Source organism: Saimiri boliviensis, chromosome X (assembly GCF_048565385.1).
Source record: "Saimiri boliviensis isolate mSaiBol1 chromosome X, mSaiBol1.pri, whole genome shotgun sequence".
Taxonomy (NCBI): domain Eukaryota; kingdom Metazoa; phylum Chordata; class Mammalia; order Primates; family Cebidae; genus Saimiri; species Saimiri boliviensis.
Genome location: NC_133470.1, coordinates 123,506,953 through 123,533,339, shown reverse-complemented (window position 1 = coordinate 123,533,339; position 26,387 = coordinate 123,506,953). Strand labels below are relative to the sequence as shown.

At 36.8% G+C, this 26,387-nt stretch overlaps 1 protein-coding gene across 13 annotated transcripts in view; it reads left to right on the top strand.

Moving 5' to 3' along the window:
• PAK3 (p21 (RAC1) activated kinase 3) overlaps positions 1 to 26,387 on the top strand; it is a 289,034-nt gene that overhangs the window by 216,768 nt on the left and 45,879 nt on the right. For all 13 annotated transcript variants that reach the window (XM_074391893.1, XM_074391894.1, XM_074391891.1 and 10 more), the window contains 3 exons: positions 5,914 to 6,045; positions 6,570 to 6,735; positions 16,573 to 16,636. In XM_074391893.1, coding sequence (XP_074247994.1) covers positions 5,914 to 6,045; positions 6,570 to 6,735; positions 16,573 to 16,636 — 362 coding nt within the window. The remainder of the gene's footprint in view (positions 1 to 5,913; positions 6,046 to 6,569; positions 6,736 to 16,572; positions 16,637 to 26,387) is intronic.

The following is a 26,387-nucleotide window of genomic DNA, read 5'->3' as shown; positions in this document are numbered from 1 at the left end:
TATCCTTTAAGCTCTAGGAAGTTTGGATCTCAGACTGGTAGGGGAAGGTAAACATAAACATAAAAAATTACAATACACCAGCCTGAGAAACTCCATCTCTACTAAAAATGCAAAATTAGCTGGGCATGGTGGCATAGGCCTGTAATCCCAGCTACTCCGGAGGCTGAGGCAAGAGAATCACTTGAACCCGGCAGGTGGAGATTGTGGTGAGCCGAGATCGTGCCATTGCACTCCAGCCTGAGCAACAAGAGCAAAACTCTGTCTCAAAAAAAAAAAAAAAAAGTACAATACAATATGAATAATGATCAAGCACAGTGGCTCATGCCTGTGATCCCAGCATTGTTGGGGGTCGAGGTGGGCAGATTGCTTCAGCCCAGGGGTTTAAGACCAACCTCTGTAACATGCTGTAGTCCCAACTGCTTTGGAGGCTGAGGTGGGAGGATCACTTGAGCCCTGGAGGTGGAGGCTGCAGTGAGCTGTAATCATGTCACTGCATTCTAGCCTGGTGACAGAGCAAATTGTCTCAAAAAAGAAAACAAAAACCCAACAATATGGATAGTATTACATATCTTAAAATATGTCCATGTGCTATATTTCAGAGAAACAGATTGCTTTTAGCTGGGAAGGGAAAGGGAAGCAAGCCCTTTTCTCTAAGGGCTGAAGCTCAGTGGGTGATACCAAATAGATACTTGATATGTATTTGTTGATTGTTACATTAGAAAATGCTTCATAAAAAGTTGGCATTTGAGCTAGACCTTAAAGGTCAGGTGAGATTTGGATCTTTGGAGATGGGAAGGGCATTTTAAGTACAAAGAAAAGCATAGGCTGGGTGCAGTGGTTCATGCCTGTAATTTCAGCATTTTGGGAGGCCAAAGCAGGCGGGTAACGAGGTCAGGAGTTTGTTACCAGCCTGGCCAATATGGTGAAACCCCATCTCTACGAAAATACAAAAATTAGCCAGGCATGGTGGCATGCACCTGTAATCCCAGCTACTCGGAGGCTGAGGCAGAAGACTCGCTTGAACCCTGGAGGTGGAGGTTGTAGTGAGTCGAGATCATGTGACTGCACTCCAGCCTGGGCAACAGACTGAGACTCTGTCTCAAAAACAAACAAACAAAAGCATAAGAAAGGGCATGTTGGTGAGTAGAGCAGGGAAACAAGGAATATGGGGTTGAATGAAGACTGGGATGCAAGAAAGGGAATCAGGAAATAAATCTTGAAGGTTAAGGTAGAACCAAATCATACAGGCTCTTAAATGGTATTCCAAGGAATCTGGCTATTCCAGTATCCAGTGGGAAGCTTTTGAAGTTTTTTGAAGTAGGAAGGTTAAGTGATTAACGCTTTTACCTCGGGAAGAGTAATCTGATAGCAAATATCTAGAATGAGTTAAGGACAAAAGGTTAGACTGGATGAAAAGAGACAAGTAGGGACAATATTGCAAGCATCCAAGTAATCAGAGCCAGAAATGAGATAGTAACAGTAGGAATGGGGAGATTACATTCAAATTCTAGAGATATTTAGATTATTAATTGGATGTTGGAGGAAAGGGTGAGGTCAAAGATGAATACAGGCTTAAACTGAGTTGGGTGAGTAAAAATATAATGACACTGTCTTTCAGGAGAAACCAATTTCTGTGGGAAGATGCTGAGTTCTTTATTGGTCAGTTTGAGTTTGAAAGGCTGGCAGGACTTTGAGGTGAAGAGAATGGGTTGACTGCTTGATGAAGGCTAGGTTTCTATTGATTGAATGAACTGAATTGGACCCTGATATTCTATTTGGGTCACTTCAGTGGGACTCAGCTCCTTAGGAATGGATAACTGCACCCTATATTTTCCTCATAGTTCTAGAGGAGAGTACGCTTTGTAATGTGTATGTCTTTTTGCATCATAAAAACTCCCAGTAGAGCTGGCTATCTACAGAATCTGATTTAATGGGACTGATTATCCCTTGTAGACATAGCCTGAACTGATTACAAGTTTTGGCATCGTTTAGTAGCCTGGGTGAGAATTAACACAGAAGCAATATTGTATTCTCTAAGTGTTTTAAACTTATGATTCTGTAATTAATATTGAACTCAGGGATAAATCTCATAGTCATATAACACCTTCTTTATTGCTTATTTGTGAATATCTTAACTCATTCTAGACATTCAATATCTTTGAAATTAGTACATTCAATTTCAAATACTGTTCAGGGACCCACTGTTTGAGGCTAATTTTAAAATTTCATGTTTATGATATGGTTGAAAACAAATCACATATATAGAATCCTAAGATAGTATTCCAAGTGGAAGGTAACAGCAATAATATGTCATTATTGTGTTGTCATATTGAACATGCCATTATCTGTGCCTAGAGAAACTGGGTGTGCAGTTGACAGATTGCTCGTTTGTGATTTGCAGTACTGGTTAAATTTTTTTTAAACATAGTTTAGTAGTTCTTTTACTTCAATGTGTATCAGAATTTCCTGGGGATTCTGTTAGATTGCAGATTCCAGGGCTCCACTCCCAGAGTAGATCTGGAATAGAACCCTAAAATCTACATAAACAATCACCAAAAGTGGCCCCCAAACAATATTTTATGTTATCTAAAGCCTCCAAAGTCCTTACCTCTAAGTTCTTTGACCTTTAAAAATTAAGCTCAGAGAAAATGGAATTTCCTAAGGTAGCTACTCTAGCTGGTGTAGTCTCTAGAGCAACGTTCAGAACTTAGAGTCTGTAAGTGGGCTTCAGATATATGAACTGTTGAAGTTATGTAAAAGCATGTATCTACCTGTATTTTTTCTGGGGAGATAGATCAAACCCTAAGAGCCCAGGACCCAACTTAGCTTAAGAACTACATTCCCGGCTGGGCGCTATGGCTCACACCTGTAATCCCAGCACTTTGGGAGGCTGAGATGGACAGATCACCTGAGGTTGGGAGTTCGAGACCAGCCTGACCAACATGGAGAAACCCCCATCTCTAATAAAAATACAAAATTAGCTGGGCATGATGGCCCATGCCTGTAATCATCTCAGTTCTCAGTACCAAAGACTTGTATCCTTGGTGGATTGCTGGGGATTTAATGCTCTCTGGCCCAACCATAATTCAAAACATACTATCCCCTCAATGCCACATATTCTTTCCAGTCAACCAACCAATATGGCAGGATACTGTTTGGTCCAAACTAAACAGAAATGTCTGTCTTTTTCTTTTCTCACAAACCTTCAGAGGATAAAAACCTTCAGGTTTTCTGATAGTCCCTTAAGTCATTCCTTGGAGTTGGGGAATTTCTATTTGAAATTAGCAGTGAAGATAGTAATGAATGTTAACAGTCAGTGAAATCTTGCAAGTGGATCTTATCTAGTGAAGTATTAAGACTTAAGATGTGTAAGTTTATCCCTTGCCCAGTAGGCATTGATTGGTCTTTGTACCAGTTTAAGGGTTGATCCAAGAAGAATAGACCTTGAATCATTCTTTTTGCCTCTAGGGCCATTTTTAGAGCTTACTAGACTGTATATACTCTCACTTGTAGGGGTCACATCATGCATTACTTCAAACATAATAAGGGGCCCCCATACTTCACTTTATATTTTTGCTATAAATTTTTGAAATGATTTTTGAAATAATAATTTTGAAATTATTTACTTACAACTAACTTTTAGAATGTGTGGTTAGGTATAATTTCTTGTTAAATCATTGTAAATACTCAAGAATTGTTGCTAAATAAGAAACTCTAACCTAAAATTTATATTTAATATAATGAAATTTCTATAAATGCTAAATATAAGTGACTAGTTGAGTTGGCACATTATTATATTAACAGACATTTAATTAGACATTAATTTAGACTTTATAGTTTTCTTGTGGCTTTTTGGAGCTGATGCTTTATTTCTGATGTCAAACACTTTCATAGGCTCACATAATACTTATCAACCCTGGGCACGGTTCATATTGCCTAATATGGATAAAATAGCACCATTTTCCATATAAAAAAGTACTCAGCTTCCACCTTTCTACAAAGAGTCAGTGATTAGGTATATTACTGAACCCAGCTGGTATAATATAGGGCAAAACTTTCTGGAACATAATATCAAAGCAAATTTCAATAACCCAAAGGCCATTTCTCCCTGTGCCCACTGAAGTGTCCTGAAGAATTAGTGTTTTGCAAGAAGAAAGTGATTTTTTTTTTAATCTGGAAAATTAATGTCATTAGCATATGTTGCTATCGACATGACTATACAATATAATAATAGTCCAGTAGTTATGGCTAAATTAGAATAAATCTAGGTGCATAAACTGATGTCCAGTAAACATACAAACTTCAATCTATAAACCACTTAGCATCTATATCAGAGCAATCAAATATTCTTTCAAATATGTGTTTACAAATTCTGTGTTGTCTTTCTTCTCACAATCGATAACTCTTTCTGGCTCCTATCAGATTTATGATTACACCTTATTACTTCACCATAGGTTTATACATGAATGTAGAAAAGCAACATTGAATTTTTAATCACGACTGAGGTCGTTTGATATAATGGGCTGCCTATAACTGCCTCAGGAGCTTTGTCCTCAAGGAACGAAAATTTATTGTTGGAATATGTTAGGCCAGTATACCCAACGGCATAAACAAAAACAAAATAAATACATAAAACCAAAACAAAAACCACCTATAATAGCAATGTCCAACAGAAATGTAAACTATATTTGTAACTTCAAATTTTCTAGTAACCACATATTTAAAGGTAAAAAATAGGTGAAATAAATTTTAGTAATATATTTATTAGCCCAATAGATTCAAAATATCAGCATGTCAACATATAATCAATTTAAGAAGCATTAATCTAATATGTTACAATTTTTTAATATTAAGTATACAATATCTGGCATGTAATTTACACTTGAAACACATCTCAATTCAGACTAGCCACATTTTAATTGTTCTGTAGCCTTATGTGGCAAGTTGCTGCCATATTAAGCAGTGCAGACCTAAGCCATAGTTCATGGTTTTTAAACTTGAGCATGCATCAGGATCACCTGGAAGGCCTGTTATAACACAGATTGCTGAGCCCCACTTCCAGCGTTTCTGATTCATAGGTCTGGATGGAGCCTGAAAATTTACATTTCTAACAAGTTCTTTGATGATGCTAATGTTGCTGATCTGGGAATCTCACTTTAAGACCTATGGCTATAGTTCTTTCAAAATCCAACTTCAGAATCATTTTACACTATATTAACATGAATGATCAAGAACTGACCCTAGGTATTGTCACTATTTTACCACAATATTGTTGTATTATTGCAGTTTATAAACCTTGCAAATTATCATTTACATTATGGTTACTATTGAGTAATTATTCATATGGATGAATATTCCTTAGATCTTCATGTCTATTACTCTCTGAGTGCTTCTTTCCAGGAGGCTGGACAGGGAAGAGACGTTTATTGGCTTGCTTGTTCTTAGTGAGTATTTACAGAGCTGTATTAATACCATATCCATATGCATGCTCTGATCCTCAGGTAGAAAATCGTTCCAGTTGGCAAACTGTTGATCAATAAATTGATAATCTGTCCAGTATAGGTTCAAGGCTCTAAGAACAATTAATTTGATTTTTAATGTGTTTCAAAAACATTGAACTTTATTATATTAAGTGAATAATAGTCTACTGTTTTTGAATTCAATGAACAATTTTTTTTAATTATTAGACTTTATGGTTCTTTAAACCATGACATGAATTAATCTCTGAATAAGTTCAGAGATTGCATTCGGGTGAGCAGGTCCTGGCCACCAAATTGTTGATGATTCTGATCATTTGTGAAAGATGTAGTTTCCTCCTATCGCTACACAAATATTTCATTTCCCTTGTTTTATTTCTGTAGAAAAGCAATGAGGAGTTAATGACTTGTCTTTAAACTTTGTTTTTGTCACAAGAGTACAAAAACAGCATCTGAACCTCCATTGGCCCCTCCTGTGTCTGAAGAAGAAGATGAAGAAGAGGAGGAAGAAGAAGATGACAATGAGCCCCCACCAGTTATTGCACCAAGACCAGAGCATACAAAATCAGTAAGTCACAAGTGACTATTTTCAAGTGAGTCAACAAATGCCCTTTGAAATAGTCATGGAGTTAGAATACAGTTGAACAACTAGTACCTATTAAACATCGTTGATGTTCTAAGAACTAGAGTATAAGATATAACCAAGGTTTTGAGGATATTGTTTGAGGATATAAGATTAGCACATTAAACAACTAGAGAATAATAACAAACAACAGATAAATAACTGCTAAATTATAAAACTGTTGGAGAAGTTAAGATAAGGAAGGAAAGCTATGTAAACCAGATAGGAAGAATTGCATAAACAGAGGTCCCCAGATCAGAATTAGCAGGGCATGTATAGGGATGTCCAAAGACTAGCTGCCATGATCTTTCAAGGGTGTTGTACTTTCAGCTACTTAAAGTCCTTTTTTTATTTCTTTTTAAGAAAATACCACTTAAATAATTCATTGATATGACAATACCTTGACTCCATGCTCTTTCCTTGGCCTGCTGTTTTAATTTTTGTTTTTGTTTTTGTTTTGTTTTTTTTAGATCTACACTCGTTCTGTGGTTGAATCCATTGCTTCACCAGCAGCACCAAATAAAGAGGTCACACCACCCTCTGCTGAGAATGCCAATTCCAGTACTTTGTACAGAAACACAGATCGGCAAAGAAAAAAATCCAAGATGACAGATGAGGAGATCTTAGAGAAACTAAGTGAGTAGTTTTGTCATGATTATTTTCTTCATGGGAGTGTTTCTCATAAGCCATTTAAAATGGGAATTGATCCTTTGGAGCTTTTAATCTGCTTATATTAACTTCAGGCTTCCCAAAATCATGAGATGAAAACTTTGGGACTCACTGCATATGCCAGATACTTCCTCCCTTCCATTCCTAATTTGACAGGAGTTAACTATTTTTACTTGAAGGAATCAATTGAGGTGAAAACTTGATAAGGCAAATTAAGTAGCAAGTTTTAAGATTATATCTGCAAAAGATATAGAACAGTCTGATAAAATATGTTACGATCATAACCCAAGGACCTTCAACTAATCAGTGATGATAAATATGTCAACCTCAAAGCCCAACAGTCAGTCAAAACTTAGAACCACAAATAATGTAGTTTTCCCCTTAATTCAGAAGCATTTCTATGTGGCAGGAGAGACAGAACCAGCAAATGCTAGTAGTTCCTTCCACAGTTTAATTAGTGTGTACATGCTCGTGTGTACACACTTGTTGCCCCAGTTTATAAAACACTTACCTTCTAGTTACTTTTCTGGGTCAAGAAGATAAAAAATATATATATATATATATATTCTCTGCTGAAAAGTTAAAGGTTTGTAAAGCGTATTCATTAAACTACAAAAAATAAAGCATCATACTACAAAAGCATCTAACAAATTGCTAGATATCAGCAATCAGTGCCCCCCAACCCCCAGTTTGACTAACTCCTACTCATCCTTCAAAACTCAGCTCAAAAGTTGCCTCCTCAGAAAACTGTTGCTTGTCTCTCCCAGTCCAAGTTAAGGGCTTCTCTTCTTTACCATTTTTATTGGAGAGCATATCACACCATATTAGTTTGACTTCTTCACTAGATTGTGAGCTTCTCAAGGACAGGGACTGTGTCTTTTTTTCCCTATATGTCCAACTCCTAGTCCATGCCTATGACATAAAGGCTTACAACAAATGCTTATTGAGTGAATGAATCAAAAAAAAATATATTTAAACAAATACATCTTTCCTGAGTTCCTATTTGCCTGTTCTATACAAGAAATTTTGGAGGACACAATAGAATGAAACTTTCCTGTCATCAAGAAACTTAATCTTTTTTGGAAAATACGATTTAATAGTGTGATACAATTAGAGAATAAAAGAATCTCATTTCAACTAAAAAAAAAAGACCTCAGAAAAACAAGAGAGTAATTCCCACTACAGGCCACAGGGAGGCTCTGCAGAGGTGGTTGTAGGATGATTTTGCCCTCCAAAGGACATTTAGCAATGTGTGGAGAGTGTTTTTATTGTCATGATTCACAGATTGCTAGTAGCATCTAGTGGGTAGAGGCTAAGGATGCTTTTAAACATCTTACAGTGCACAGGACAGCTACCCTCCACCTGCCTTACAATAAAGAATTATTCAGTCCAAAATGTCAACAGCGCTGAGACTGAGACATTTGAGTTAGAAGCATTTGGAAAGGCAAAGGTCGGAGTTGCAGCTGTCAGTGAGCACTCAGAACTACAATTGCTAGATTTTTGCTAACTTACTTTACTATTCATGAGTAAATATGCCACTAGCACTAATACTAACAATTTGCTGTAATAACAGCAGAAATAATTCTCATTTATTGGGCATCTTCTGTATGGGCCACTTTACATACATTATCATAGTTTATTTTCACAGTAATTCCTTGCAGCTGATCTTAATATCCTCAGTTTAGAGATCAGTGAATGAAGTAAGCTTTAAAAAGCTTAAGTGACCAAGTCACCAAACCAATGTGTGGCACAGCCGAAGTTTGAACTGAGACCTGTTTACCTTCAAAGCTTTCACATTTTCCATTACCTACCCACTTTGTTTCTGCATATTTTTGTAAAAAGGAAGGATGAAATGAAAGAATTGCCTGGATAATTTAATTTCAATTATTCAGACAATTGCCACAATGTTTTCCTTTATTTTGCATATGTAGACATGACCTATGTGATTATATTAGATTTTAAAAATCTAACTTGCTCTAATAAAATGATTGTTATTTGGTATCCATTTGAAATTGCAATAGGTTTATTACAGCAAAAATGCTTGTATAGTTTTGTTAAGTTAGCTGACAAAGAAACAAGCATTATTTTATTGGGCCAAAATTTTGCTTTGTTTGTATACTGTACTGGTGCTAGAGCTGTGCCCTTATTATTTGTTGTTTATTCTGCTCTACACTGAGCAACGTGGTGAAGAAGGGGAAGCTAACTTTGATTACATTTTAATTAAGAAGTATGTGTTTGGTTTTTTGTTTTGTTTTGTTTTGTTTTGTTTTGTTTTTTCTGTACTGGACTTCATGCTTGGGCATAGAAAGAATCATTTTCCCTCTAGCCAGAAGGCCACCTGTGACTGCCAACCTTTCATTGGACTTGTAGATTTTGGCAAAGCGAACCTGCCGAGAAATGGAACAGTGCTTCTCATGAAGCAGATCCAGTGAACTATAGTCCAAAGTCTAAAAAGTCAGACTTTCTTGCTCCTGCTTCACCATTACACTCTCTGTGCCTTCTCTCTGCCATTACACCTTTGTCTAAGGATAACTTCAGACAAGTCACTTAACTCCTCTGAGCCTCAGCTTTTAATCTGTGGAGATAAGAATCATAACTACATTTTTGTTAGAGACAAGTCTGGCTCTGTAACCCAGGTTGGAGTGTACTGGGACAATCATAGCCACTGCAACCTTGACCTCGTGGGCTCAAACGATCCACCTCAGCCTCCCAAGTAGCAGAATTTTAGGTGTGCACCACCATGCCCAGCTAATTTTTTATTTTTTTGTACAGATGGGGCCTTGCTGTGTTGACCAGACTGGTATTGAACTCCTGACCTCAAGCAGTCCTCCTGCCTCAACCTCCCAATATACTGGGATTACAGGCAGGAGCCACCAAGCCTAGGGAGTTCATCCTATGGTTAAGAGAGCAGATATTAGAGCCAGAAGGATCTACATTTAAATAATAGATCCATTGCTATTAGTTGTGTCACCTAGGGCCAGTTATTTAAATTTGGGGGTCCTCCATTTTCTCATTTAAAAAGTGGGGATAATGATAATGTAAAAACCTCAGAAACAGTATCAAGCACATCATAGGTGCTCAATAAGTGGTAGTTATTATTACATGAGTATGAAGCCTTAATAAGATAATACAGTGGGTCAAGCTTTGAAATAAGTCGTCACTGGGTATCAGTCATATACTTATACTAGCTGTATGTCTTTAGTCAAGTAACCTAACATGTCTGAACATCAGTTTCTTTATCTGAAAGATAGAGATAATAATAGTACCTATATAATAGGGGTTATGTGAGGACTAAATTAGTTAAAGTATATAAGACATCTATCACAGTAAACAGTAATATAAAATTATTATGCTATTTTTACAGAGTGAGAGTGCTCATAATTTTCAGCATACAAATGGGGGTATGGGTTTTACAGTGGGACAGAATGATTGAAGTCTAATAATCCCAGATGTATGATCACTGTGCAGAAGCCGTCAAGTGTCTTGGACTCAAGGGCATCATTGGAGCTTGGGAAAAGAGTAGAGGAGGCTGTGCTGAGAGACTGAGAGGTAAAAGAGAGGAAAAAGGGAAACAGGGAGGTAGAAAGGTGGCCAACATCCCATAGTAGAGTGGACCTGATAAGCATGATGAAGAATAGATGGCACCCTCTACTAAACCATCCTCACCTTCAGCATCAGTGTTCTGGTTACTAAGAGGTGGGCAGAGCAGACCACAGAGCTATTCATCTTCCAATGCAGATAGATTGTGGTAGCCAGACCAAGAGATCATTAATGGCTGAAATGAACAGATCATCTTTCAGTTTTACACAGACAAATAGCCTGAGTCAGGCTTGTTCACTGTGGTCTGTCCAGATCTGATTGAAAATAGAGAAACCCCCACATTTTAGTGACAAATTTTAAAAGCCATTGACTGTCAGTAAAATTGTGTAATACAGGAAATTTGTCTTCAACCTCCTTCCTCTGGGCCCCACCATCACCTATTCCTCGTTTCTCACCTTCCACAGCATTCCTCACTCAAAACCCTTTTTCCTAATTCACCCTCATATAGAACTGGTATTAATTTAGAGAAATATTTTCATTTTTCTCAGAAATAAAAATATTCATTATGCTAAAAGGATAATCTTTTAATGGCAGGAGTTCACCTTCGCTTAATATGTCAGAAAATATATTGATAGGATTTTCTGTCACTGTCACTGAACCCATATCATGAATGCTATTTTCAATTACAAGTATTTTTTTAATTGCATTTTAGGTTTGGGGGTACATAGGAAGAACATGCAAGTATTTAGTGATTTCTTAAAACTTGTACTTTCAAACGAATGGTTTCTTTCTTATTTAGGAAGTTCTGGTAGGAAATTGTTCTGGTATTGCTTTTTTTATTCTTTTGATTTCGATTTGCTGATTTTAAAAAGATTCTCCTTATTGTGTCACAGTGTTTTTTCTTTATTGTAATTTGCAAAAACAAATTATAATAACTAATGGAAAAGATCACTTTAAAATCTTGTTTTGTAATTGAAAATGGTAAGCAAGGTCTCTTGTATAGTTGCCTAACAACAGTAGATGGCAGCACACACTCTCCTGTGAAGGGCAATGGATGTGGAGAAGCCATTTTATTTGAATAGCAGTTCAGTTCAGCAGCTTATCAAAATGGTTGTCTTTTGGTAATCCTCATGAAAAGATTTATTTCCAGTTTTTTTCCCCTGCATGCCATGGAAATAAAGGTTGAATAATTTACTACCATAAAGCCCCATTAACTGAACTCCACCGATTGGAATGGGTCATAATTCAGAAAGTGGCTTGGGCTGAAGATTATTTGCTTTTTCTATAAGAAACGAGTTTGCTCTGCAACTTAATAGTAAAACTTTTTTAGAAGACTATAAACTGCTTAATAAAATTATGGTTTCAAGTGACTTCAAAATCATCATTTCATTAAAATAAAAAAAAGTCCAGGCCCTTACTCATTAATAGCTAACTTGAATAAGGATGGCTCTCAGTTATATGGAAATCTGTTAGACAAGTTAAAAAACAAAATACCAACTTAGAAATTGCTAAATTGGTGGCATTCTATAGATATAGCTCAAGTAAAATATATTCTCCAACCTTGCCTTAAACTACGGACCATTTACAAAAGGAAATAACTAATTGTATTTTATTTTAATTCAGCAAATATTTATTGAGTATTCAATATATTCTATACACAGCATTGTGTGAGGAGGCACTGAAGATACAGAGATGAATAAGACATGGCTCCTGTCCTTAAGACATAGTCTAAAAGGCGATATCAAATACCATGATATCAAATACCATGCACACACAAAGGAACCTATGCAGATGGCTGCTTACTTCACAGAGTAATTCAGCACAAGTGTTACACTGTGACCAAGACCTTAAATGAACCAGGAAGAACTGTGGAATTCCTATCATGTAGATAATGTACTTTTCTAGCCATGGATACAACACTGAATGGATGCCAGATGATTATGGAACCCTTCAGTTCTAATCCTTACAATTCTAAGTTCCAAATAGATAGATATAGACCTCTGAAGTATTAAGCACAGAGAAAGAGAAAGCAAGGACTACATAGATAGATAGATAGATAGAAGATACATTAGTAACACAGAAAAGGGAAGTTGTTAATTATTCAAATTAATCAGAAAATCCTTTTGAGAAGAGGCAACATCTAAGCTGAGTTTTTACGAATAAATAGGAACTTGCCACAGAGAAAATATGGGAAGGACATTTCAGGCAGAGAATGCGTGAAAGAAGACTTCAAGGTTTATGTCTGGGAACTCTGACTTATTAAGTGTTACTTAAATAAAGAATTGGCAGTGGATGGTGATACTGGAGTTGTAGGAATAAGCAGGTGCTGATCATGAGCTACCATTAGTTTGTTATGCTCAGAGCATAAAGTTCTAGTGGGGAAGTGGTAAAATATGAGAAGAGAATGAAGCAGGAGCAAGATTAGGAACCTTGCATTGCCAAGGAGTTTTGGCTTTCGTATGTAGGTATGAGGGAGCTATCAAGTAATCCTGAACCAGAGAATCACATCATCAGCTCTGCACTTAGAGGATCCTGATGAAATGTAGAGCCTTGACTAGAGAGGGCAGCAGCTAGAAACCAGAAGTCTAGTTAGGAGGATCCAGGAAAAAGATGATGAGACCCCAACCAAAACAGCAGTAATGAAGAAGGGATACATTCAAAAGGTGTCTAGGAGATATCTTGTCCACCAAGATATAGGCCCTTGGTGGACAACTGCATGTGGGAAGTGAAAGTAAGAGACAAAGTAAGAGTCAATGATGACTCACAGATTTCTGACTCAGGCTTCTGAATAGATGGATTGGCATACTACTGACTGACATTGGAAATACAAAAGAAAAAGTAATGTAACAACCCATATATTAGTGAAGTCTTATTCAACTTAATTGAAAAGTGTGCTTTCATTACAAAAACAAAAACAAAAGAAACAAAAAAACCAACAACTTCATGAGTAATCCATGAGTGAAATGAACTGATTATTTTTCCCAAGATACACTATCTATTGTTAGGTCTAAATTAAGTTATCTACTAGCCCAGAAAATAGACTGTTGTGTAAATTTTCATGAAGTATTTATTATCTGTGGCACATAACTGAGCACTTGAATACATATTTTCTTGTTCTTATTCATATAATCAACAAATATTTGTTTAGTATCAGCCACTGTTCTAGGCTCGAAAGTTACAGGGATGAAAAGACAAAGTTCCTGCCCCCAAGAAGCAGCATGTAAATCTCAGTAGAAGGATCAGAGAAGCTGGATAATTTGAGATTTTATTGAAATGATAAATAAGAATTCATGGGTTAGATAGGAAAGGGAAAGGGGGAACACAATGTGCAAAGACCTAAGCACTAGAGCAGGCGTCCTTAAACTTTTTACACAGGGGGCCAGTTCACTGTCCCTCAGACCGTTGGAGGGCCGCCACATACTGTGCTCCTCTCACTGACCACCAATGAAAGAGGTGCCCCGCTGGGCGCGGTGGCTCAAGCCTGTAATCCCAGCACTTTGGGAGGCCGAGGCGGGCGGATCACGAGGTCGAGAGATCGAGACCAACCTGGTCAACATGGTGAAACCCCGTCTCTACTAAAGATACAAAAGATTAGCTGGGCATGGTGGCGCGTGCCTGTAATCCCAGCTACTCAGGAGGCTGAGGCAGGTGAATTGCTTGAACCCGGGAGGCAGAGGTTGCGGTGAGCCGAGATCGCGCCATTGCACTCCAGCCTGGGTAACAAGAGCGAAACTCCGTCTCAAAAAAAAAAAAAAAGAAAAGAAAAAAAAAAAAGAAAGAGGTGCCCCTTCCTGAAGTGCGGCAGGGGGCCGGATAAATGGCCTCAGGGGGCCGCATGCGGCCCGCGGGGCCGTAGTTTCGGGACGCCTGCACTAGATAGTGATAGCATTACTAAGATATAAAGTAGTGTTCCTATTTCTCCACATCCTCTCCAGCATCTGTTGTTTCCAGATTTTTTAATGATCGCCATTCTAACTGGTGTGAGATGGTATCTCAATGTGGTTTTGATTTGCATTTCTCTGATGACCAGTGATTGCATGTTCTTCACATGTACCCCAAAACCTAAAATGCAATAAAAAAAATAAAAAATTAAAATTAAAATTAAAAAAAGATATAAAGTAGTAACAGTGGAGAAAAAGAAGAATAATATAAAGCTAGACTGGTTAGATAAAAGTCAGGTGATGCTGAATGGTGAAGGGACTTTTCTGTCTAAATACAGATTTTGGATTTAATCCTGTAGTGGAAAGGAGTGTTTGAGGAATTATGACCAATGGAGCAAAATCACTCTGATAGAGGATTATTGTACATCTTAGTCTGTCCAGGACAGTCTCATTTTTATGAATAATATTGTTCCCTTTTCCAAAGGCATGGAGTAAGAGGAACTAGAGAAAGCAGAATCTCTAAGTAGGTTATGACTGGCACGATTGTTTGGATAAGAGGTACTGAAGGCCTGAACAGTAGCAGCAGCCATGGGCATAGAGAGAAGAGGATGAATAAGAGTGACAACTAGAAACTGGAAGCTAAGATCTTCTCTTGATTAGTTCATATGTGAAAATCTCGTCTTATCAACTGAACACTTCTTTGTACCATGTGTTAGTAAGATATAACTCAAAGGTAATAATACTGACATGTTTGCTTCCAAAAAGAAAGGAAGGCCAGAGGCATCCAAATAAATGATGCCCTTTAAAGTACTACCCTTGAAAAGCTGCACCCTTATTCCCATGATGGTTCTATAACCCCAACTTTTTTCTGGACCTTTTTGAACACTGCACTGAAGAGTCAGTGCTACTTCTGTGGTATTTATTCTGAGTGATAGCAAGTATTCATCCTCTCAGTGATGCATTGGATTTTTTGAAATAGCAAAACTAATATTTTTAAAGAGCCAAACATGATAAATTAATGGTTTCCTTATGTAGCTTATAAACTTACTAAGAAATATTTGGAGCAATCTGTAGAAACAGAAAGTAGATTAGTCATTGCCTAGGTATGTTTTGGGAAGCTAAAGGAGGATGGGAGTAACTGCTAACAGGTAACAGGTACAAGGTTTCTTTCTGGAATAATGAAAATATTCTAAAATTAGATCATGATGACGTTTACAGAACACAATAAATATGTTAAAAACATTCAATTGTATACTCTAGGTGGTTGAACTTCGTTGTGTAAGTCGTATGTCAGTAAATCTGAGAACTAGCAGTGTCCTAGGTTCAGAAATAGTTTTAAATTAAAACACATGGGTATCATTACTTTATAATCAAAACTTTGTTCTTCATTAGACTCATTTCCATTCCCCACCCTTAGCACTGTACTAGGTACATAGTAATTACTCTATAGATATTTGTCCTGCAGAATTAGATGTAGTATAGTGCCTAAGTTCAATTCAGAGAAGATAGTGATTTTACTAAATGGTGTGGATAAGTTCTTAGACGTTTTTTTTTTTTTTAGCTATTATACCAATTTATGTACCCAGTATCAGTGAACAAGGGTTCCAGTTGCTCTACATCATTGATAGCATTTGATATTGACAACCTTTTTAATTTTAGCCACTCTGATAGGTCTGTAGTGTGAACTCATTCTGGTTTTAATGTGTATTTTCTGGAATATTGTGAGGCTGAGAACATTTTTGTATTTTATTTAACTTCAACTTTTGTTACAGTGGGTACACATGCAGGTTTGTTACATGGGTAAATTGTGTGATGCTGACGCTTGGAATTCTAATGACGCCTTCACCCAGGCATTAAGCATAGTAGGCAATAGGTATTTCTTCAGCCCTCCTCCCCATCTTCCCCTGTCTAGTGATCCCCAGTGTTTATTGTTCCTATCTTTACACTTGCGTGTATTCAATGTTTAGCTCCCACTTATAAGTGACAACATGTAATATTTGGTTTTCTTTTCTTGCATTAGTTTGCTTAGGATTATAGCCTCCAGCTCCATCCCTGTCTTAGGTGGTTTTTTTAAATCTCCTAATATATAATATCATGAGAACTTTTTATAGAATATAAGAAAAATGGGTTATATTACTACTTTAATTAATATAAAACTATTCATTATTTTAATAAATAGAAAGTATCTTTCCATATAAATTATAGAAGTCACATGGGAGTATTTGTCTAATGTTTTATTTATCACTGACTCTGGCATCTTAATTTTCATTATTAAATTTAAAAAACAGTCAATCAATTTCCATTTCTCTCTCTCTCTTTCTCTCTGTCTCTCCCTCTCTCCTAAACCTCCTCCTCTCTCTTTCTCTCCCCACCCGTCTCTTAGGAAGCATTGTGAGTGTTGGGGACCCAAAGAAAAAATACACAAGATTTGAAAAAATTGGTCAAGGGTAAGTGATTGTTATTTGAAATATAAAAAGATGTGTATGAGCAACATACGTTAAAATTAAAATTCAGTAAGAGCTTGGGTTTCTGGTAAATTATGCTTCTTATTTCCTGGATTATATTTGTGTCTTGCATTCTCAGTGTTGACCTTTCAGCTGGAAGGCTGACTGTTCATTAATCTAGGAGCACATCCTGCTGAAATCTTCATTATTGGTGGGCTGACAGTAACTTCTGTGGGGACATTTCGATCCCATGTAGTTAAAAGATTCGAACAGATTTCTCTAGAAAAAGCAGTAGTGTTATGGAAATTTCTAGCTTATGTAAAAACCCCTTTTATCCCATTTTCCCCTTCAGCTACATGGATGGTATGATTAAGATCCTGTTTTATTGTCAGAATGTAAAGTGACAAACTGAGGGTGGCGAACGTCCTTATGGAATGATCTGGAGGTAGGCCGAGTTGTCTGAGTATGGAGGAAACAGACAATAATCCCTAAATGAGACCTAGTGCATCATTTTCAGTTACTATACTTGTTAAAGATAAAGATTCCCAGGCTCCACTGCCAAAGATTTGATTTAGAAGTCTGGAGTGGGGTTGCTTGATCTGAACTTTGCAAAAGTTCCTCAGATAATCCTTATAATCGGCAAGACATGGGAACCATTGCATTAGATTATTCACTAAAGCTGAAGGCAGAAGTCACCAGTTCTGCAAGTCAACCGTAATTATGCATGTCTCTCAGGCCTCAACGCGAAACTAGGCAGGTGAGTCTGAGCAGGCAACAGCATATTTAACAGTGTGAAGTTGTATTTAAAGGAAAGTGGAATCTTAAGGGACATCCTTAAATGAGGAGTAAGATGTATATTCAGGTATACCAACTACTGTATGTCAGAAATCAACAGGCACCTCAGACTTCTCCTGGCTAAGTCAAGGGGCTGAAGATAAAGGGTTACGTCCAAGTATAGGGCACGGTGGCTCACGCCTGTAATCCCAGCACTTTGGGAGGCCAAGGAGGGTGGATCACGAGGTCAAGAGATCAAGACCATCCTGGTCAACATGGTGAAACCCCGTCTCTACTAAAAATACAAAAAATTAGCTGGGCATGGTGGCGCATGCCTGTAATCCCAGCTACTCAGGAGGCTGAGGCAGGAGAACTGCCTGAACCCAGGGGGCGGAGGTTGCAGTGAGCCGAGATCGCGCCATTGCACTCCAGCCTGGGTAATAAGAGTAAAACTCCGTCTCAAAAAAAAAAAAAAAAAGGTTACATCCAGTATGCTTGCAAAATTGTGCTAGCCCATCAGCCATTAGAATCTAATTATTTAGAGTAAGAGAAGATAGAATTTGTTTAAGAACCTCACTGCTTTTCCTGGAGTACTTAGGTTTAAAAAAAAATATGTCATATATAAGCTTGATTATTTTTCATAATTTTATATTTTATTTGTTTATCCCCCCTAGCTTTTGTACTAAAGTTTCTTTTGAAATTGCCAGTATATCTCAGGAAATAAGGAAAAGCATTCATTATACATTTGGGCTAGAGAGTAGGTGAGGCACTCGTAGAAATTGTGCCTGGTGAGAATCAAGATGAGAAGACTCTAAGGGAGAAAGAAACTCAGGAAAAAATGTATGGCCAAGTTTATTTTTCCAGTCAAAACCATAATGACATTGTATTTGAACTTTTCAGCAGGCTAAAATATGTACCTATTATTGCTTTTGCTTCTTTCTTTGTTACTTAATATCACTGGTATTCTTACTTGCTCACAAAAACGAATAGTTTTGTGATCTCTAGAAGCTCCCTGTCACCCAATGGGTCAAATTAATATTTCTACTCATTGTTCTAAAACAGTGATAAGCAACAGAACTTACTGTGATGATAGAGATGTTCTATATCTGTGCTGTCCAACATGGTAGCCACTGACTACGTGTGGCTATGGGGCACTTGGGATGTGGCTAGTGCACATAAGAAACTGAATTTATGTGAAATCATTTATTTGTTTAGCAGATATTTCTTGAACACCAACTATGTTACGGGCACTATGCTAAGTGCTAGAGAGACAGAGATGGGTAATGATGGTGTGAGCCCTCAAGGAACTTACAGTTTACACTGGTAACTGCTTGACAGGAAAATACAGGGTACCAGAAGAACCTTGAAGCAAGCTTACTCAATTCACCCAAGTGCAGAGCAGGGCTGGCTTCTACAGCCATTATCTCCCACTGGAAATTTTCCCTGTCTACCTCCGGTGGACTGTTTGTTTTACTTAAATAAGAAAGCTATACCTTCCCAAGTCCGTATGTCAACCTCAACTCCCCTTCTCCATGCGTAAAGGTTAAATATCACCAGGCAAGTTGCAAAAACACAGTGTTATGTACTAAGGGGACCCAGAAAACAAAAGTTGGCTTTTAGATTTTATTTTCATCTGGTTGAGTCTCTGGTAGAGCTAACAACAAGAGGAGAAGGGATGTTCAGTCCACTTAGAAGTAGCACTCCAAATCATTGTTGTCCAGTATGGTGGCCAGTAACCACATTTGGCCACTGAGCACTTCAAATGTGGCTAGTCCAAATGGAGATGTACTGTAAGTATAAAGTACACATGATTTCAAAATCTTAGTGTGAAAAAGAATATAAAATATCTAATTAATACGTTTTTTATTGACTACATGTTGAGATATTTTGCCATGCATTGGATTAAAGAAAATATATTATGAAAATTAACATTTTAAAAACCTTTAAATATGTAGCTCTAAGAAATTTAAAATATGGCTCATGGCTCATGTTATATTTCTAATAGGCAGTAATTTCTAGTTGTAGCCTTAAATTGGGAATTATTTGTTTAGGAATTTGTAAAGTGGTTTTCTGTGGTTGTTTTTCGAAGAGTGGGAAATGTTATAATTTTGTTTTGATTGTTCAAATAAAAGCCAACTGAGCTAAAAATAGCACTGAATTTTAAAAGGAAAAAAATACAAAATGGTTTCACGTATCTCCCAGATACTAGGTAATAAAGCAAGACTAATTTTGCCAAGAACAAAAATCAGGCCACCAAGCAATGTTGTGTAACAAAGAGATTTCCTCTCTTGGCTATTATTTATGCCTGTGACTTTTAAAGATGAAAAGGAAAGTTTTCTATCTCTGAGTCTCTTTCTACAGTCTTCATAATCTAAAATGAAAAATCAAAGCATAAATCCTGCTTACCACTGCCAAAAGGTCTATTTTAAATTCCCAGCGAGTTCAACATTTTAAAGAATGATAAAGTAGTGGATAGTTCACTCCTAGGCCCAACATGGCTTTTTAATGTCCTTAAAGGGCAGGGAGGCTATTTTATTCCTACTTTTGTCTTCATTAGTGTTTAGTACAGTGCTTGTGCACTTAGTAGGCCCTCTAAAACAATTTTGTACGGTTATGGCCAACAGCTGGTTCACTTTGGCTGGCTACAAAGAACTGCGAAGTTGTCTGCCAAATCTATCTTTCTGTTTCTGTTTTTGCCTCAATAAATATTTGTTGAGCTAATGAAAATGTTTGTCTTTCCACCGCATCTTCTTATTCATAAGTGAGCATTGAACAATGAGATCATATGGATATGGAGAGGAGCAGCATACTCCCGGGAAGGGCCAGACGGGAGGTGGGGGGTAAGGGAAGTGAGAATATTAGGACAAATAGCTAATTGCATGCAGGGGTTAAAACCTAGATGACGAGTTGAGAGGTGCAGCAAACCACCATGGCACACGTATACCTATGTAACAAACCTGCACCTTCTTCACCTGTAACCCAGAACTTAAAGTAATTTTTAAAAAAAAAAAAAAAAAGAAAATGTTTGTCTTTCTAGCTGTCCCTTTCCTCAGTCCTGTGTATTTGCATGTGGATATACATGTCTATCTTGCTCCTCCTGTTTCTGTCTTTCCCTGTTTTTCCTTAACGTGTCTTTATATCTTTGCCTTTCACAATGACTTGCTCGGCCTCACCACATGTGATTCCTTTATTCTCTGGGTATTTGTGTGTGCTGATGTCTGTCTTCTTCATGCATGTTGGCCTCACATTCTGCTGCCTGTTTTCACACACACCCCACAACCCAAATGGTCAGAATGATATAAAATCAAGATGTATTTAAGATATAATCTACTATCTTAAATCTATTTACTACGATTTTATCATTTATTTAATTTGCTAATTTTATTTTTTGATCTTAGCGGATTGTTTTCTCTCATTCTTAATTGTTAAGGCAAATAAGCAAAATATTCATTTCTTTCTTTCTGGACCAAAAACAAATAAACCCACATCCCACTTAATATTAACTTTCTTTTTATTTAAGTGGCTTACAGCTGATGTTTCCATAAATTACTGCCCTAAGTTATATAAACTAGTCTCTACTCTCAATATGTAGAGTTTTAAAATTAAATCTGTGTTTTTAATTGCTTTTGCCTTACCCGTCATTATAGTGACATTCAAAATCGTTGTCAATAATCATTTGGTGTTAGGGATAATCAGCTCCAGTATTCTATTCTCAGCTCCAAAGAGCACAACAGTTCATTCATTTTCAGGAGCTGGATTTGAGAAGAGCTTCTCCATTAATCACCCTGATTTACTTGGTAAACTAAATTTTTCTCCAGCGTGGGTTTCTGCCATCCCAGCATTCAGGCCTGGGGCCAGAGAACTGGGCTCCATCTTCCATAAATCAAGTTCAGAATCACATGTCTAATCATTTGAGGCCATAGCTGTGAGTTGAAGGCTAAAAATGACATTGTTTCACTGGGTTTGCTGTGAAAAATCTTCTATAATTGGCCACCAAATCCAGACATTTTGAGCAAATTTATGCAAAGTTAAAAAAAGAAAGAAAGAAAGAAAAAATGTCAGGTACCCCAAAAGGATCATTAACTCAACAACATGAGTTTGTCAGAAATATATCTGGTACAGACTTGAGAATCTTCACTTTCTAGAATACTTGTATAAAATAAATTGTTTAATAAATGAGGTAGAGTGAGACAACAAAATCAAATATTTATTTTTAGTCAGCGGCTATCATTGGCAACCCTGTGTAATTCCTGAATAAGCAATAGCTTTGTAACAGAGGGCTGAATTTACTAACGTTGGCAGCTGCCTTCAGATTTCTCATTAATGTATTAGAATTCATGTTAGGAACTTTCCTTAAATGAGAATGCACTGAAAAACAGGCCTTTTTTCTCTTTCAGGTTCATATTGTCTTTTCAACATTATAGTAGAAAAATATTTTTGAGGAAGGAGCTCAGAGGATCCAGTTTAACAAGTAACTTTTTAACATCAGTGAACCTTTAATGAGTGCCTACTATGTGTAATGTAGAGTTACATTAGAGTTACAGTTAAGAATCAGGTTCTGGGAGTTCACAGTGACCTTTATATTTGTTGTCCCTCTGAGTATTCGACAGGGAGAAAAGAAGAGTTGTATCAAGAAATAAGATGAGCACCTACCCCCAATAATGTACCTTTCCCCTATATTTTATTTACACACTCATCTTCACTGTCATCTCTCACATGAATACTTCTTTGGCTGCCCTGGTCCTAGTTGACCTTTGCTGTCTTTCGTTTTTCTGAATCCTACAGATTATATCTGTGTCAGCATGTATTCACCACTTATATTGTAGCTTGTCTAGGCATGTAAAATTGCTTCAAACTTTGAGGAATGTGGAGAAATAAAGGGAGAATTTTTGAAAAACTTGAAGAAAAATAAAGAGGATTCTGAACTCAGGGCTGTAGATAAATAATTTCTTTAACCATCAGTTTTCTCATTCATAGTAAGTAGAATGCACACATCTCATAAGGTTGTAAAAACAACTAAGAGAAGGCATTTAAAGTCCTTAGCACAGTACATGACACACAGTTAATTGCTCAGTAAATGCTAGTTATTATTAGGGATGAAATGCACATTCATATCTTGCTATCATATAGAACAGAATATATTAAGTATTGTGATGAAATTACAAAAAGCTCTGTGGACAGAGAGGAGGGACAAATTATTTACAGCCAAAGAGGGGGTATGATGGATTCTTAGAGGAGGGTACACTTGAGAGTGACTTTAGCACAGGCGTCCCCAAACTTTTTATACAGGGGGCCAGTTCACTGTCCCTCAGACCGTTGGAGGGCCGCCACATACTGTGCTCCTCTCACTGACCACCAATGAAAGAGGTGCCCCTTCCTGAAGTGCGGCAGGGGGGCCAGATAGATGGCCTCAGGGGGCCGCATGCGGCCCAGGGGCCGGCCGTAGTTTGGGGACACCTGCTTTAGAGGGTATAGGAATTTAATGAGTAGGGGTCATAGGAAGTTTTGTTTGAACGAGTACTTATTTCAGACTGTAGGTTTCATTCACTTTGGTGTCTCTAAGGACTGCATCACTGCCCCAGCATATACGCTGAAATATAAGATAACATAATAAGATATGAACTGTTAAATGTGTATATATATATATATATATATATATATGTATATATGGTTGAAAGTCTATTATGATGTTTAATTTGTTAATTTACTTTCATTTACATATTTAAAACCACATATTTTATAAACTATTATTTTGTAGATATTTTTCTACTCTCATATTTTATGAATGGTATAATTCAAAATCTCCTTACGTGTCATTCTTTTTGTAATCACTAGAGATTATTTTTGAGTCTTTAGCAGTTATTCAAATATATTGCCTGACTTCCATCTAAGATAATTGAGACTTTGAACCCACATAGAATTCTGTTCCTGGATATTTATTCCTAGTCACAATTATCCATTTATATAACATTAAGATTTTTGTTTTCTGAACTTGTCCTGTAGATGTATATTTAGGCTTTCACAACATGTATCTACTATTTACTATATGACTTTTAAAAATTTCTATTACAAATTGTCATACTTACACAAGTAGGAACATAACACAGGAACTTCTGTATTTTTATCACTCAGATTAAACATTTTTCAACAATTTTTAGTAAAATCGCAATGCCCTTATAACATCTACAAACAATTAACAATTGCTTTATATCATTTAACTCCCAGTCTATAATCAGAATTCTCCACTTGTCACAAAATGCTATTTTTATAATTAATTTGTTCAAATCAACATCCAAAGGAGATATACACATTGCATTTGTTGTGTATATTATGTCTATATACCCTGAAACAGTCTCCTTTCTTTTTCCACTATCATTATCTTGTTGAAGAAACTAGTTGTTGTCTTGTAAAATGTGGCACTTTCTGAATTTGTCTGTTAGTTTCATTTGCTGTCATTTAACTTGCTCCTTTATTCCCTGTATTTTCTTTTCTTTTCTTTTTTTTTTTTTTTTTTTTTTTTTGAGACGGAGTTTCGCTCTTATTACCCAGGCTGGAGTGCAATGGCGCCATCTCGGCTCACGGCAACCTCCGCCTCCTGGGTTCAAGCAATTCTCCTACTTCAGCCTCCCGAATAGCTGGGACTACAGGCTGCGCCACCATGCCCAGCTAATTTTTGTATTTTTAGTAGAGACGGGGTTTCACTATGTTGACCAGGATGGTGTCAATCTCTTGACCTCGTGATCCACCCACCTCAGCCTCCCAAAGTGCTGGAATTACAGGCATGAGCCACCATGCCACGTGATTCCCTGTATTTTCTATAATTGGAAGTTACCTGTAGAGGCTTAGATTCAGGTTCAACTTTTGTAACATTTTTTCATAGGTGGTACTGTATGTTTCATATTGCACACCACACCAGGATACACACACTATCTGATTGTCCCATAGTTTAGTAATAAGTAGATTGGTCAGAAAATTCAATGGGTGACTGTCTATCTCCACCTATGTAAAATTTTCCGTCAGCTTTTCATCCAATGATTTCATCTATCGATGGTTTTTGTTCAAATAAATTATTTCATTAGGGACAGAATAGTGATTTTCTAAGTCTGTAATTTTTTTTCACACTTCTTAACTAGAATGCTTTTGTTAAAAAGAATTTTACCTCATCAGCTAAGACTCTGGTTATCCTGAAATACAGTTCATATAGGAAAGTCAAAATAAATGCTTAAGTTTTTCTTTTTCTTTTTTTTCCTGAGATGGAGTCTCACTCTGTCACCTAAGCTGGAGTGCAGTGGCGCCATCTCAGCTCACTGCAACTTCCATCTCCAGGATTCAAGGGATTCTTCTGCCTCTGCCTCCCCAGTAACTGGGATTACAAGCATTTGTCACCATGCCCACCTAATTTTGTATTTTTAGTAGGGACAGGATTTCACCATGTTGGCCAGGCTGGACTTGAACTCCTGACCTCAAGTTATCCACCCACCTCAGCCTCCCAGAGTGGGCTGGGATTACATGTGAGAGCCACCATGCCTGGCCAAATGCTTGATTTTTAAATTGCCAAATTTCAGTGTAAAGAATTAGCACGGAGTTACTTAACCAAAGTGTTCAATAAGGGGCATTTTGATTTTTTAGTAGGGGAATTTTATTAAATATCTTTATAAAGTCTTAAAATTTTATATGTTCAATATGTTTCACTGAGTTGCATTCATTATTGTTTATGGTGGTCAAACTATTCCATCTTTGGCTAAGTTTTGACAGAGGTCTTTTAATAGCTTGTTTATGACATCCAGCATTTGCAGTTATGCAGTCATAACCTCTGAAAGAGCTTATTCACATCCTTCTTTGTAATTCTGACAGGCACTCTCTATGAGTGTTCAAAAGCAGCATTAATTGAGAAGATATCAACCTAATATGTCCTTTCTGAACTGTATTTTATAGTTAAAAATAAATGAATATGGACAAGTATCAATTACATGAAAGATTTTTATAAGAATTTGAATATAAGACAGCCCCATTTTAATGAGAAAAAATTGGGGGGAAATCCTTATCCTGTATTTGGGTATATATGGTGCATTTCTGTGCATGCCTGGGTGTTTGTTGTAGGTATATTTTTAGCACAAATGGTAACATACTATATATCTACTTTTCTATTATGTTTCTGTGTTTTAGAGATGGTTCTATATTTGTACCTTATACCTTTTAAACAGATACACAGTGTTTCGTTTGGATATACCATAATTTATTGAACTAGGCCCCCATGGATATAGATATTTAATTTGTTTTTGATGTTTTGCTATTATAAACAAGACTTCTGTGCAGATCCTTACAAATAAGCCATTTTATACAAATTTATCATTCGGATAAATTCCTAACAGTGGAATTGTTATGTAAAAGGATATGTGCATTTTCTTTTTCTGAGTTACCCTCCGTAGAGGTGTTTTTTGTTTAACACACCATCAACAATGTATGAGAGTGCTGGTTTGCCCACACCTTTGTCAACACAGCTGTATTCATTTCTTTGGGATTATATTACTATAATAAAAACACTGATTTTTTTGAAAGGAAAATAAATAAGAAAGGAACTCTAACAAGAAAGCACGTGGCAAAACAAAAGGCTATCCTGAAGAATTCATTAGCCAGTGTAGTCCATGTCTTTATGATACCAAAGTATCTTTATTACATGTTATATCTCTCCATATATTAGATTAGCTATCCAGCTATGTTCGAAAGGAAGTGACAACGAGAGCATTCCTTGAAATCACTTTTCTCTTACACATAGATATGCATCTGGCCAAAGAAATTTTGTCTAACCTCTGGATCTTTGCCAATCATATCATTATGTAGAATGATGATATGCTCAATTCATCAATAATTGCAAACAAATTTTACTACTAGTTCATGTATAATCAAGCCCACAGTCCCTGTCTCTCTAAATTAGTTTTAGTTTTAAGACTTCAGAAACTAAGTATGTACTGTTAGGTAT